Raw genomic sequence first — 16479 nt, forward strand, 5'->3', positions numbered from 1 at the left:
AAACTTAACTCAAAGAACGAAACATTTGATGAGAAGTGTCATATTCACAAGATGAGATACTGATGGTTTGAAATGGTTAAGTGTTAGAATTTTGTATTCACAGACAAAATACACTAATAACAATGCTGGTTCACATAATTAGTTAGAAGAAATATGAGAGAAAAGCGTCGTTTGGTTCACAATCAGAAGGACAGAATCGATGTTAACATTGCTGGTTCAGCAGTCACTCCATTCTTTTCGAGGGTTATTATTCAGGCTTTAGGCAAAAATGTGGGTGTAAATTGTGAGTTCTGAACCAATCAACAGTTATTCCCAATTATTTTTTATTTTGTTATTCATAAGTTAGTCATTGCGTTAGTTTTATACACTAATTTACTATGATCAAGGAGGTGTCGCTGTATAGACCTTTTCCATTGACGTCAAAGAAATCGCGTGGTTTTGCTTACGACTCCATATTGGACGGCATACTCCTCGCAGTAATGGCTGTCCAGACAGGGCTGTCAGATATATGCAGAAATGTGGATCAACGCCACCAAGGTCTGTACAGGAACAAGATAAAGTGTCTGAGGCTGGATGCTTACACCATATCTACAGTAGGAAGAAATTCACCTATTTCAAGTACAGAACACTGAAACCAGATCTCAGATATGGCGATCTCTATCACTATTTGGTGAACACCCCGTGAAAGTTTACCAGGGCATCTCTCAAGGTAAATACATGTAATATACAGTATCTAGCTGGTATTAACATACAGTACATGTAAATCATCTTGGTAATCAGTAAATTATTGACCTGGGGCCAAAGGGGGTGGGACTGTATACACTGACTGGGAATTGAGTAGTTGATGCACGAGTGGAGGGTGGGGGCATGGGAGTGGGGGAAGGAGGTGGAGTGAGGGTGGGGGGTTTGAATGGTGGGGGTGTGTGGGGGGATTAGGGTTGGTTTGAGGGTGGGGTGTGGGGGAGAGTTTGGGATCTGTGGTAAGGGGTGGAACAGGTAGGGGGTGGAGGGGAAGGGCGTTGGGTGGTGGGGGGATGTGGGCGGCTGAAGGGCTTGTGGAGGGGAGTTGGGGTGTGGGGTGTGGTGGTGGGGGTTCGAAAGTGGGGGTAGGGGGTTGTTGGGGGGTGGGAGTGAGGGGTGATGGGGAAGGTGGTGGGGTGGGGGTTGCGGTGGGGGAGTTGGGGTGACAGTGGGAGGGTGATGGGGGTGTGTAGGTGGGATGGGGGGGTGCGAGGTGGTTGGGTGGCAGTTGAGGGATGGGGGTAGGGTTGGAGGGGGTGAGGGTGGATCACCTGATATGAAATGCCTGCTACAGAATGGGGTGTAGGCGGTCGGCTGCCAGTTCTCCCTCTTCATGGCAGCTATCCACTTCGGTTGCCTTTCCTCATTGGCTGGACACCGGCAGAAGTTTACTCCACTTCCACTTTTCTGCCATGTCTTACAGCCAAAGGCATAACAGTGGAATACCATTGTGGAATCTGCAATTCTCTCTCTCTAGACGTCCAACAATTTGCCATCCAGTATGGTGTCATAAACAAAAGTCACATGACCCGTGACATCACGTGGAAAAGATCTTATAGACTTTTTCCAATGACGTCACAAATCATGTGGTTTTGTTTATGGCTCCATATTGAATGGCAAACTACTCGTAGTAGTGGCTGTCCAGACAGGGCTGTCAGAGATTGAACTGTCTGATATATGCAGAAATCTGGACCAGTGCCACCAAGATCTGTACAGAAACAAGATAAAGTGTTTGAGGCTGGACACTTGCACCATATTTAGGGTGAAATTCACCCGTTTCAATCACGGGAGATCAAAACCATATCTCAGATATGGCGATATTCATCACTGTTTGGTGAACACCCCATAGAAGTTCACCGGGGCATCCCTCAAGGTAAATATGTGTAATATATCTAGCTGGAATGGACATACAGTACATGTAAATCACCTTGGTAATCAGTAAATTATTGATTTGGGGCCAAAGGGGGTGGGATTGTATACACTGGGAATTGAGCAGTTGATGAATGAGTGGAGGATGGAGGCATGGGAGTGGGGGAAGGAGGTGGAGGGATGGTGGGGAGTTTGAATGACAGTGGGGTGGGGGTGTGGGGGTGAGGGGGTGGGGGAGTTGGGGATGGGTGGTATGGGGTGGGATGGGTAGGGGGTGGAGGGGAAAGGGGTTGGGTGTGGGCAGCTGGGGGGCTTGTGGAGGGAAGTAAGAGGGCGTGCGGTATGGGGGTGTGGGGGTTAGAAAGTGGCGGTAGGGGGTTGTTAGGGGATTGGAGTGAGGGGTGGTGGGGGACGGTGGTGAGGTGGGGGTGGCGTTGGGGGAGTTGGGGTGGCAGTGGGAGGGTGGTGGGGGTGTGTAGGTGGGGTGGGAGTGTGTGTGAGGTGGTTGGGTGGCAGTTGGGCGGATGGGGGTGGGGTTGGAGGGGGTGGGGGTGGCTCACCTGATATGAAATGCCTGCTACAGAGTCGGGTGTAGGCCGTCAGCTGCCAGTTCTCCCTCTTCACGGCAGCTATCCACTTCGGTTGCCTTTCCTCATTGGCTGGACACCGGCAGAAGTTTACCCCACTTCCACTTTTCTACCATGTCCTACAGCCAAAGGCATAACAGTGGAATACCATTGTGGAATCTGCAATTCTCTCTCTCTAGACGTCCAACAATTTGCCGTCCAGTATGGCGTCGTAAACAAAAGTCACATGACCTGTGATGTCACGTGGAAAATATCTATTTGGCTCTCGACACAGGTATAGCAACTAAAATGAAAAAGTTCTTCATTATCAGGTATCCAAAGTTTAGACTCCATGAAATGTTTGCTGTTTCTGGTTATCAAAAATTGTACAAGGGGTAGGCTATTACTGATTCAAATAGATTTTTTTTTTTTATGTCCTCGACTCTGTGCGTAGGCTTCACAGCCTGCTCCCAAGGCCCAGTAGTCCTCCTACATATCATACACCTCTACATGTCACCACTTCGGTGCTAACACCCACCGTCCGTATTGAATACATGCTAGGGCTGTCTCATACAGGACTGGTGTATTGGTATTAGAGGGGATATTTTTACGACATGTCGGCGGTTCTTCTGGTAGATCGGTAAAGTCTGCTTTACATGAAATTCAAATCCTTAAACTGTTCCCTGTCCCAGCGGGGATTTGAACCTGGGTCCGGTAGAACCGCAGGCCACGTCTCTACCGATTGAGCCACTGCCTCCCCCAGTATATTGGTTAGTACTTGTTTCTCACTCTAAGTAAGCATTTCACTATTTTTTTTTATTATCTTGTTATATCTTTAAAATTATTTGTAATCCAAATCTCAGTCCTGTTCGATGCAGCTGATGTTACAGCTGCATCGAATACTGTTCACTTGCAACAATGATGTTACAACTGCATCGAATACTGTTCACTTACAACAATATGGCATATCTTCTTATACCTTTATAATTATTTATCAACCAAATCTCAGTCCTGTACAGCAGGGATGATGTTACAGTTGCTTCGAATACTATTCACTTGTAACAGTATCGCATATTTGTATTAGTAGAACAAAACTCGGCAAAATCATTCTTTACAGTTTCCCCTAATGCTTCGTGTAGCTTCATCACATCATCCATTTTTCCTGTATCGGTAAGCCAAGCAACTCAAGGACAAATACCTTTGACAGAAACGTATTTGATTATCTCGAATCGTCAACATAGCTTTATCATTGTCGTTGTGGTTTATGAAGAAAAACTTCGTTTTCTTTCATGCTGTGCAATTCCATACTCATTACAATACATCAACACCATATCTAACTTTTTCACACACATCTCACGTTATGTACCAATGATGACAGTATCGTCCACTAATAGGAGCACATGCAAAGCGCCTAGAAAATCATCAGATGTAATTGTTTGTTTCAGTATCTGAACCAATTTATCTGGTTCTATAAGGAAACGTATACACACACACAATATATATATATATATATATATATATATATATATATATATATATATATATATATATATATATACAAACTTCCTGACCACAGCCGTAAAAGATGAGCCTGACACTGCACACACCTTTATTATGAAAGTACAGTTTTTAAACCACAATGTCGTGCTATCGCTTTAACTTTGCGATCATTAATTAAAAGATATACTCTATATCCGCTTATAGTTTTTGCACATAAGTAATGACTGTAGCACCACATCTTGATTATTAGGGAAAACTCTGCATTTCCTAGCTGAAGGCTTAACTAAGAATGAAATAAATGAACCAAGAACATACACAGACATCCAAATTAAACATTTCACATAAGTATCAGTTTTACTGATTTCCATTCTCTAAGGATGCCCTGTCTCAATTTCCGTTATTGCTTAATTATGTAGCACATTATTCTCGCATTAATTGTTGGTTACCCTCAGATGATGCGTATTGTGGCCCATATTGGGAAAGTTAGAAGTGTGTCTGGAGTGGACTGTGCAAACACTGTGTTAGCAATACTGATGGACCAGTGGGTTTTGGAGAGGCTGCCAAGACAAGACTCACTGAGAACTCTATTGCTGGCTTGGATGGTCGCATCATTCATCTTGGTTACTGCCTACAAAGGGTCGCTTATCGCCTCCCTCACTCTGCCTACATACCCTCCAAGAATAGAAACGACAGAGGATTTGGTAAACACAGTCAATAAGTAAGTTACACAGGATCACTTATTCACCCCCTCACCCACCCAAATACCCTCTACAATAAAGGATTTCGTAAACACAGTAGGCAAGTGAGTTAAGGAGGTTTGCCTTTTGTCACCCTCATGCTACCCAACCACCCTCTACTAATGACGACAATCGAGCTCGATTAGGTAAACACAGTCGATATGTTGAACATATTCTGCCCAGGTACCCTACATGTATAGAAACAATCGAGGATTTGGCAAACTCATTCGATAAGAAAAGCTCTTAACACTGTTAAAAGTGCTTTATCAGCATCTGAACCCCACTCCCACATCTCTTATTATTAATAAGCTCCCATGTCTCACTGCCAGCTGTATATAATCTTTTGCCATCAGCTGAAACAATATTAAGTTTCTGTCCGAACATAAGTGTTAGTGGTATGTGTGCACTTCATGGACAGCCAACACATAACTCCCTAAGGACAATGATGTTGGTCTGGGCGGAGGTCAAATTAGTGCCGGGTACTGGCTATGGAGGTGTGCTTATTGCCTCTCACTCTAGCCAGTTGGCCACTTGCGAGTTTTGGGCTACAAAGAAGTAGAACATATCGACAATACTAATTTTCATAATATTAGTGCAAATCACGCTTACACTAGAAAAAAAAAATATCATGTGAATATAGCTTTGGCATAATGTCAGGTATAGCTTTGCACTGTTATCATTCGACTTACCCGTAAATAGGAAGAGTAGAACGCGAAAGACCTTCCATCCTTTCATAATTTGAGAAACTACTTTTCATTCTTATATATAGTTAAAACGATTCATAACTTCATGCAGCAAGTATCTGACATTTTGTCAAAACCATTCTCATACGTTATTTATTTATTTTAAATGCTATTAATTCTGACTGTACAAAAATGATCGTCGTCGATTTTTTTAACTTCCCTGTAGCCCAAAACTCGCAATAGACCAATTACTCACAACGACCAGAGACAATACAGGAATTGGTGAACACAGCCAAGAGAAAGTTGGTTAAATGATATCGTAGGCGTGGTAATTTTGTCTGTACTTCAACTAAGAACGTTTTCATAATCCTAATCAGTTTTTATAAAGAGGATGGGAAGGATGATCATGTCAACCTATGGCCACAATAATTTGTGAAAACGTCTGTGACTACAATAATCCGCGCTAAGGTCAGTTAATACATCATGAAATGTCTGTCTGTGTACTGCCAGGCGCCTTAATTCTGTAAGGTGTGGCCACAAATAAATCGCCTCCCATTTAGCCTGGTCCTCCGCTGCTTGGCTGCCCTCATTCCAAATCTTACACCCCGTTTCTCCACTCCATTCTCTCATCTCATCTATGGTCTCCTCTTCCTATCCTCCTCATCATTTACATACACTCTTCATGTCGGTCTCTCATTTTCCATCCACCACACATGGTCAAACGAGCTCAAAGTACTTCCCAGCACTATAATTCATTCAATTTCTTGGCCTTTAGTTGAAGATCAAGAAACTTAATGTTCCTTATTCTTGAATTGGATCATACAAGAGTGGTGAGGAATTATTTTCTTAAGTTACTGACATACAAACAAATGATTGATTATAAACAGGACATCTCCCTGAATGATATGTGGGACAAGCCCAAACGAGTATGGATCATCATTCTCACTCTCCATCTATGCTTCATAGTGAATTTAATTATATTTATGCATGTGGAACACTATCTCTCTCACCTTCCATCTATACTTCATAGATAATTATATTTATGCATGTGGAATACTATCTATTTATCTATCTCTGGAAGATGCCTTGATCCTAAAGTGAATGGCAACAAGCACAATGGAACCGTTTCATTCTCTCCTCAGCCACGAAGCACTCCTTCAGGGCCAGATTTACCAACTTGTGGGCTCCAGGCTAAACTCATCAGTAGGCCCCAAGATTTATAGAAATGTTTGCATGTATCAATATTCAATTACATATATATATATATATATATATATATATATATATATATATATATAAATAATATACATACAGTAATCCCTGTAATATCCGGACACCCATTTTCCAGACATCCCCAATAACCGGACATTTTCATCCCGGGATCCAATATTCCCAAAATGGGCCAAAACCCGCAAAAAAAAAAAAAAAAAATCTGATGTTTTCCCGCCTGTAATTTGAAGTTGGTGCGTGTGGCGCGGGCCAGCTGTGTTCTGGTGTGTTGTTCTGCTGATGTCTGCTAGAGTGCCCCTGCATCCTCCCCACTTACCGCCAGTCTCTTGTTGTGTGTGCACGCTCGTCGTCATGGCCACCCATGTGTCTTACTTGTTGCAGGCTCTCCTGCTGCTCTCGTGCCTCTCCTTCATGTGTGTGATGATGGCCCCTATGCCTGAGAAGAGGAAGAGAGTGGTTTTGACTCTGGAGAAGAAGAGGGAGATATTGGACAAGGTGGATGCGGGATGGTCTACCTCACGCATCCTCCGTGAATTCAACCTGGCCCAATCTATTTTGTTTGATATCAAGAGATCCCGCAACAAACTCATGCAGTACACGGCTGACTTCTCTTCAAAAAGCAAACACAACGTGGAGAGGAAGGCGATGTATACTCCAAAGTATGCAGAAGTCAACTGCTCTACGTTGATTTGGTATCAACAGCAACATGCGCTGGTGTGATGGTGCATGGCACAGAGCTGAAGGCTGCTGCTGAGAAGTTCGCAAGGCTTTACGACGCCCTAGACTTCAAGGCATCCGAAGGTTGGCTCTTCGCATTCAAGTTACGACATGGCCTTACCAACCGTAAGTCTCATGGTGAAACTTTGGACACCAGCGAGGATGGAGCAGACAAGTTTCGGCACAAGGTGAAGTGCTTGATCGACAGGGAGGGCCTCACTCTCGGTCAAGTCTACAACGCTGATGAAACTGGTTTATTCTATCGCTCTTTGCCTACGAACACTCTAGCCGAGGAGACGGAGAAGAGTGTACCTGGCGGCAAGCTCTGCAAGCAACAGATATCCGATTTGTGTTGTGCCAATGCTAACGGCATGCACCGGCTCAAGCCCGTTATTGTTTCCGTTCAAAGCAGCCTCGGTGTCTTCATGGGGTGATGGATGTCCTTCCTGTCGTCTGGTACTATTCCTTGAAGGCATGGTTCACAGCCCAGATCTTCAAAGACTGGTTCCACCGCCATTTCGTCAAGGAGGTCATCCAATACCAGATGGAGAAACTGGGAATCCCACGTGACCAGGTAAAGGCCCTCCTTCTCCTCGACAATGCACCTGCCCACCCATGCGACAAGGAATTGGTGGCTGAGAATGGGCGCATTAGGTGCATGTTTCTGCCACCTAATATTATTGCTCTCATCCAATCAATGGACCAAGGAATGATTGTGGCAACGAAGAGGCTGTACCGCCGGAAGTTCCTGGACGAGGTGATGGTTGTTCTTGAGGACGAGGATAAGTGCAGGGAGGGACAGGACACATGAGGCCAGCGGACTTTGGAAAACCTTCGCCGCTACAACATCAAGTCTGCCATCTACAACTGGGCCAGTGCATAGAAGGAAAACCCTGTCAAGACTCCAGAAAATGGTTGGTCTCTTCTGCTTCTCGGAACGGATGTGGAGCACGATTTCCTAGGTTTTGACATGAATGACTTCCATGCACATCTACGTGCGCATGGGGACGATGTTGATGTGGACGAAGTGCGTGAGTGGTTGGATGACGACGAGGGCGATCCTGGGTATCAGACATTGTCTGATATTGAGATGGCATCTTCAGTTGCAGGTGTCAGTACCCAGCTTGAAGATTCTGATGAGGACGGCGACGATGATGTGGACTCCTCTCAGCATGACACTACTCCAGCCATTCCCAAGCTGAGCGCACTCCGGGAACACCTAGAGTTCATTCTGGACTGCCTGGAGCACCTGGACTGCGACAGGGAGATGGGGTCTTGGGACTTGTGGAGGACGTGCACACTTTCAGGCAGCGCATCGTTAATCATCAAAATCGTCGTTCCTTGTGTCAATCAACCATTGACAGCTTTTTCAGGCCTATGACCCCCGCTGTGCCCAGCCCTGGCTCCACTCCATTGCCTCACCAAGACAGGCCCTCATGCTCCGAGCCACAGCCCAGCACATCAAGGCACGGTGGAGTCACCACTCGACGTGAGTTTGCTCCTCTCTTCAGAGTCGTCTGCAGTAGGTACACCATCACCACGACCCAGCGACGCACCCCTACGTCACCTGCATATGCTACTGTCAGACTCTGACAGTGATTAGACGCCAAGAACTTCTCCACTAGACCACACGGGAATTTACAGTGTTGTGCAGTGAAAAAAAAAACAGTGCATAGTGTTAAGGAATTTGAGTTCTGAGTGAAAAGACAAAGATTTAATGGACTGTCAATGTAACGTAAATTAACTAGAGTGTGTTTTGTTTAGAAAATGGTTTTATGAGTGGAAAGACTTTAAGTGCAGAGTGCAACACTTATTAAGATACAATTGAGCACAAGTAGGACAAGCGTGCACAGTGTTAAGAGAATGGAATTCTGAGTGCAAATGACTAAGTTCTGTGCAAAACTTCATGAACAGTGTACTGCAAGTGCTTCAGGAACTCCTTCTTACTGTGAGTCTGAGAGGAGGCAGGTTATTCACCGAGATGGCCAGGGACTTGCTGTAAGTGCCCAGAATGTTTCATATTGTACTGTACTGTATTTTCCATACTATACTTACCTCAAATACCTCATTTCACTCTTTTATGTCCCTTTTTGGTGTGAATATGTAGTGTCTTAGGTGCTATGCATGTGCAGTAGGGAGGTGTTTTTCTGAGTTAGGCTAGGTTCGAGTCCATAACTACCAGTCCAAGAGGCAGGGACTTGTAAGTAACCAGAATGTTTAATATTGTATAAACCTACCTCTAAAACCTCATTTTATGGTTCTTTTGCATTTATTTCAGTCTTTTATGTCCCTCATTGGTGTGATTTGGGTCTTAAATAGGTGCTATGCATGTCCAGAGGGAGTTGTATAGGTGTTTTTCTGAGTTAGGGTCCATAAGTACAAGTCCAGGAGGCTGGGGCCCAATATCCGGATTACTATCCAGACATGCCTTTGGCTCTATTATATTGGATATTGGAGGGATTACTGTATATATATATATATATATTACTGTAATTATTTTACTTGCTTTTGTTTTATCCTATTCTATAGGGCTTAGTCCGTGGCCCACTGAGAACCACCCCATGGCCCATCGGTTGAAGACCACCGCGGGCCTATACTTGTTGTACAGGGGCCCCATATTGCGGGCCTCATACTTATTTTACCCGGGCCCTTATGGCTGTGAATATATTATATAATGAAATACTCGGTGTAAACTTGAAACAAGGTTATACGCTGGCACACAGTGCGACAAATTAGTTTCAGTGGGCCCCCAGATACCAATGGGCCTTAGGCCAATGGCCTACTTGGCCTACTGGTAAATCCGGCCGCGCTCCTTGCCCCATCTCACACCTCCCACATTCATATACCTCTCCACTTCATCCATCCATTTTATCCTTGGTATCCCCCTCCCCCTCCACCTCATTCACATACTCCCTCTTCAACAATCTTTCATTCACCGTTTTCTTCGCAGATAAAAAAATCGTAAGGTACTTCCACAATTTTCAGCACATCTATTTTACTCCACCTCCTCCTCTGTCTATCACTCCACTAGTCCACTCAGTCCTTTCAAATAACTCATAACAGCTCTTCTCTCTCCTGATTCATTAGGTGTCCTTCCAACAAAATCAGAACATTTTATTCGTTTGAGTGAGGATCACAGCACTACTGTGCAACAGGCTTTCTTCTGTTGTCACATTAATGTTCTTAATTACTACCCTTATTTTACCAACATCCTTCATTTCTTTCCCTTCCATTTACAGAAAATGAAAATAGTAAATAGAAACAAATTAAATTTAAAAAAAAATATTCGAACATCAGATTACAGGTGTTCTTCGCTTATGAAAAGTCTGTTGCAGTAGAATATGAACTGTTGTAGTTTGAAGTTTGGGGAAAAATTATTCTGGGGAAGCGAGTTCCAAAGAGGAACAGTTCTGTGAATAAAAGAATTCTGATAGATAGAAGGTCTGCAAAATGGCAGTGTGACAATCCAGTCATGAGTGTTACAAGATGCCCAAGCAGCATGGGGAAAACGTGGAGAGGTTGGTCAATGGATGAAAATCAGCTGATCATTTGTAATAAAAGTATCTGTAAAACAATGCAATGGAGGCAACATTCCGTCTTTCTTGTAGGGGTGAAGTAGTTAGTTTGTAATTGCTGGGTTGTTAATTGTTTTGAATTTTGTCCCACTGTTTTAGCAAAACTTTAACATCCACTCCACATGGGAGAGCAGTTTTCGAGCTAAGAGCGCACATGCCTCTTGTAAATTATAGCTAAGTGATCATCAGTGAAGAAATTTTGGATTCTTTATAATATTAAAAGTTCCTCTGAAATGATTTTAGCATGTGATCTTATATGGGAGGTCAACTGAGGGTACTGGCAAGTGAAACAATGAGGATTTCAATATTTTTAGAGATAAGAATGTTGGTTTCATTGACGGTAATATAGGAATCAGGTATTATCTGCCTGTTAGTAAACTGGATATATTTGGATTTCGTAATATTTGATGAGACATTGATATTTTGTCCCCATTCAGTGATTTTAGGTAAGTCTTGATTTATAGAGACTGCTGTACTGAGTTGGGAGTTAAAGGTATCAAATTCTGTGACTGGGTGTTTAAGTGTGAAGGAACTGTGAAGTGTTGAGTCATCTACACAGGAGTGAAGGAGATTGTGAGTGATAGACTAGAGATCATTAGTATGAGTTAGGGATAGGGTTCGAGGCAGGACTGATCCTTGTGGCACGCCGGCATTAACCGAGTGGAAATTGGAATTTACATCATGCACTTTTTATCTTTCATTTCATAAGGTATGAAGAAATTAGTGGAACAAAAGATCACAGGCCATAGTGAGGGAGTTTGGATAGCAGGGAACGGTGCCACACTATGTCAAAATCTTTGGAAATATTTAGGGCTACTGCATGTGTTTCTTCATTGTTGGTCATTTGACATTTTCTTCATTGTCTTATCCGCGCTCAGAGTCGCCCACCCATTTATCGGTTCCATGAAGTCTTGTCATCTCCCATTCCACTTCTGTGAATCCCAGCTTCCGCATGTCCTTTTCTTTTCATCTCTGCTCCACAATCGTTGTTCCATGCTCAACCATCTCTGCCCTCACTAGCTCTCTCCCACCCAGTGCTCACTGGATCTCCTTCCTCACTGCATGTCAAAACCAATTTAATCAAGTTCCCTTGGCTTTATTTGTGATAACGGCAGCTCCTGCCCTATTCCATTTATCCCCATTTCGTTGCTGCTTCCCCAAGAAAATTCTCATGTTCTATTAAGTCATTCTCATTCTTGTTCTTTTCAGTATTTCCTAACCCTTCTTCGTTCCCACGTTTCTGCTCTGTGCGACAGAATTTGTCGGAGCTTTGTCTTCTACACTCTTAGTTTTAGATTCTCTTTAATTTTTTCTATGACTGCGTCGTGGACCAATTCTGTTCTGTTTAACCCATCTTCATTTAACACTCCCTTACATCCGCTTTGTCCTACCTCCCTTTACTATTACTGATCCAGAATAATCATACGCATGCATTTGTTTTAACTGCTGACTGCATCATTTCCAGTGGTAATTATCTCTTCCAGCCATGAGAGTTTATGGTGACCGTAAAACACTCAGGCTCCTACTGACTCGCTTTTAGCCGAGTTAACTCGTCTAACACAACTTGAATTTAAATATGTTCCTTAGGTAATATTTTAGAAAATACATATGTTCATGTCATCATCATTGCAGGCCTTGTACTTCTCACATAAGAGATTACAACGCATCTCTAATTCATTAGAATATATGGAATTTCACCATATATTTCCTTATAGAATGACTGTGATGCCGTGGGGAGATGCCTTTGTCGAGTACTTCAGGCAATCAGGTTCACCTCTATTTACACGTGTGGCGGACCTGTTGGCGCCGGGCTTGGACACTGTTGAAGGTCTCAGGGAGGCACTGCATAAGAAGTGAGTAATCAGAGCTCTTTCTCCCGTATTTTGTATTAGATGTATTATAGTTCGTCGTTTTTAAAGGTCATACTCAGTCTTGCCGGACCAGAAAACTGAATGCAGTCATCTAGAGGTAACAAGAATATGAAGAGTCGTCATGAAGAGGTTTGAAAATATATCCTAACTCTTGCTATTTAATTGTTGCTGTAATCGCTTTAGTGTTTTCGCTCCAGCCAGGCTCACATGGAGACCATCCACAAGATGCAGCAGGACATCGCTGACCACTTCACGAGGGCTGACGGCACCACCAGTGTCTACATCGCCAGAGAGAAGCTGTTGCCAGGACTGTCCGGCTGGCCCATCCCACACGATGCACCGTACCAACCCCAGCTGGACAGACACATTACCTCAGTTATCACGGTGTGTGTGTGTGTGTGTGTGTGTGTGTGTGTGTGTGTGTGTGTGTGTGTGTGTGTGTGTGTGTGTGTAATTAATATTCACCTATATGGCTCTAAACCTTTAATATATATTGAAACATAGGCAAAGGTGTAATTCCCTTGGCCTAACGATATCCCTTTATCCTTAATTCCAAAATAATAACTACAGGATATGTTATAATATTTTTTTTTTTAAATTACTGGATGCCAAGATATATAACTTGTCCATGTTAGAACGTTATTCCTAAGAAATATTGAACTTTTAAAACATTTCACATTCCAGGCAGGTTTGTACGACAAGTGGAATGCAAACATACTGGAGCTGGCTCGGAAGGAGAGTCAAGTGAGACGGAGGGAGGCTGAGTTACGCGGTGAGGTGGTAGATGACCAGGATGAGCCAGACTCGAGTGACACCCACAGGCCACTCACCCTTTCACAGCTGTTGGGACCCATCGTCCTCTTCGCTGTCGGAATGGCTACTTCAATATTACTATTCCTTGTAGAAATTCAGCTACCTAATGCATTTTAGCTAGTAGCTCAACTGATAAAAGCTCTTCTGATACATTAACTCCTGTCTGATAGGTCTTTATTATATTCTTCGAAGTTTCCAGATAATTTTATTCAACCTGATAATGATATGTAGTAGTGAATGGGTTACTATTATAGCTTTATCAATCCCTTCAAATGGGAAAATTTCTTCTATACAGAACAGAATCGCCTGGCAGTATCTAGAAATTAGAATTAAATAAGTACTCGTAAGGGGGTTACTCGCACAAAAGGATGACGCCTTATATTCCTCTTACTTTGAGACAGTTATAGTCAGCATAGGCGGTACTGCCGTAGTAAAGGAGTTATAATCTAGACATTTCCATCCCTTCACTGCAAGACCTTCCCCGAAGTTGAAAATCGGCTGGTGGAGGCAACGGCCAATTTAATAGTACACCTTCATAATAATGGTGTTTAAAACTTCCGCCGATATATGTTTACCTTGCTGTGTTTAGTCTATCTGTCCATCTATTGCCAGACGCCTTAATCCCATACGGGGTGGCCACAAACAAATCGCCTCCACGTCGCCTTGTCCCCCGCCATTTCACTGCCCTGCTCCCAGTTCACACCCCCCCATCCCTCATATACCTCTCCACTCCATCCCTTCATCTCATCCTTGGCCTCCCCTTCCCTCTCTCCCTCTCCACTTCACCCACATACACTCTCCTCGTCAGTCTCTCACTCTCCATCCTCTCCACATCGCCAAACCACCTCAGTGTACTTCTCCTACCGCTTCCTGTCACATTCGCATCCACACCACAACGCTCCTTCACTTCTTCATTTGTCAGCCTGTCTCTCCATGTGACTCCGCATGCACTTCTCAAATAACTCATTTCCACTGCTCTGACTCTTGACTTGTGTCGCTCCAACAAGGGAGAAAATTATGATAATTTGCTCGTAAACTCTCCAGTACCTGTAGCTCCAAAATGATCAATATTTGTATCCATCATAATATAGCCTTTTTTGAGTGGAATTCCCTCATGTATCACGTCCCAAAGTTATGCATTTTCCTCCTCTCTCTCTCTCTCTCTCTCTCTCTCTCTCTCTCGATATATACAGACACATGCCAAATAATGTTCCTGTTAACCAGGAAACCAGTTATTATACTGCTTGGAGATCATTGGCTTCCTGAGTTAAGGCGGTTCAACTGGTCGTGTACAGTAAGTGTTTATATCCGAGGGTTAACTGGGGCTGCTGAAGGGCAAGTGACACTGTTCACCGTCGCCTTAAATGTCGGAACTGAGTAGTCTAGATCCAGGCTACAACGCTCTTGAGGGGGTGAAACAAGACTGGATGATGGACGAAAAGATTGTGTGTGTGTGTGTGTGTGTGTGTGTGTGTGTGTGTGTGTGTGTGTGTGTGTGTGTGTGTGTGTGTGTGTGTGTGACCCCCAGTTTTCTTTCTTTTCTTTTTTTTGTCAGCACCAACTCCACAAAAATGCCTTGCTTTTGGTTGTGGGCAGACCAAGTTTAGTGAACCGGGCAAGAAAGAGGATGTATGCAAAACAGGTTAGGTATGGACTAAGGTAAACAATGTGGCAAGGTACGAATAACAAAATGGATTAATATAATTTTACTTCATGAAGTATGAAATAATAGTTTTGCTCTAATTAATAATATTTAAATGCTGTAGTCACAACCTGATTATTTCCTAAACTTCTGAAAGTCACTGATAACATTCGTACGTTCGGTGGACAATCCGTGTCATTTTTTAATTATGATATTCTTTGGATACAGAACAGTATTAACCATACCTATATTATATAATACTTTGAAGATAATTACCCAATGAAAATACCTAGGAGGAATTTTCTCATTTTATCATGTCGTTTAACTGTGTACAAAAAAAAAAAAAAGATAAAAAATGTAGCGCCTTTGTCTCATCATGATTACTTTATCTCACTGTTAAAATTTATTCAATGATGAAGTTTACCTGTATCGGACCTACATTCTAGTCATGCATACATAACTGTCAAACTACCTTTACTTTCGTCTATAACCTAATTAGCAACAAATCATTCCACTGCTCAGTCGGAACAGTTAAAGTTCAAACAATCCAGCTTTAATAGCTAAATTTTGAGAGACAGTGTAATTTTTATTTTCTAATCTATTTGCTGAGAGAGAGAGAGAGAGAGAGAGAGAGAGAGAGAGAGAGAGAGAGAGAGAGAGAGAATGTATAATACTGTTTCAGAGTGGTGGTGGCCACGGGATCCATTGGCAGTCTGCTGTGTTTAATTTGATGGCTGACATGAAGGACGCCAATGTAACGGCTTCATATCTATCCCAGACAGAATAGCACACATGGTTAGTGGTGAGAAGCCTGTCGATAATGTGGAAAATTTGTGTTGAAAATATTATCCAAATATTTGCCTGTCCAGAGATTTTTTTTTTCCCACCATATTCTAGGTATCTGATTATTTTCATTCCTCTTACGAGAGATTTTCTGGAGCAGAAGGGATCATGCGAAAGTTTTTTATAATACCAACACTACTAAGGACATATACTGTATTGATTCGAGTTGACTAATAACAAGTACAGGTAAAATGTAATGATAGATGGGATACTTAAGACTGGGAAGGGGAAGTCTTTCAGTAGGTCTGGGTAAAATGTGATGCTGCATGATGGACGTGCATACTTCTGAAACAGAGATGAAGATGTGTCTAGATACAAATTTCCTCAAGCAAAATAAATTTTTTCCCTTTTCTCTGTTAAGAAATCATCCATTCATTATTAACCGCCTTCATTAAAAATCGTCGTTAGTTAA

General features: G+C 42.9%; 1 protein-coding gene across 1 annotated transcript in view; it reads left to right on the plus strand.

The window, feature by feature from the left end:
• The window catches only part of LOC145397267 (ionotropic receptor 21a-like), a 49623-nt gene extending 35924 nt beyond the window's left edge, over positions 1-13699 (plus strand). Inside the window, exons 5-8 of the mRNA XM_080270464.1 lie at positions 4409-4674; positions 12614-12751; positions 12967-13153; positions 13454-13699. Coding sequence (XP_080126590.1) covers positions 4409-4674; positions 12614-12751; positions 12967-13153; positions 13454-13699 — 837 coding nt within the window. The remainder of the gene's footprint in view (positions 1-4408; positions 4675-12613; positions 12752-12966; positions 13154-13453) is intronic.
• The last annotated feature ends 2780 nt before the right edge of the window (positions 13700-16479 follow it).

This window comes from Coenobita brevimanus, chromosome 40 (assembly GCF_032717465.1).
Source record: "Coenobita brevimanus isolate Jiangsu-jjx chromosome 40, ASM3271746v2, whole genome shotgun sequence".
NCBI lineage: Eukaryota > Metazoa > Arthropoda > Malacostraca > Decapoda > Coenobitidae > Coenobita > Coenobita brevimanus.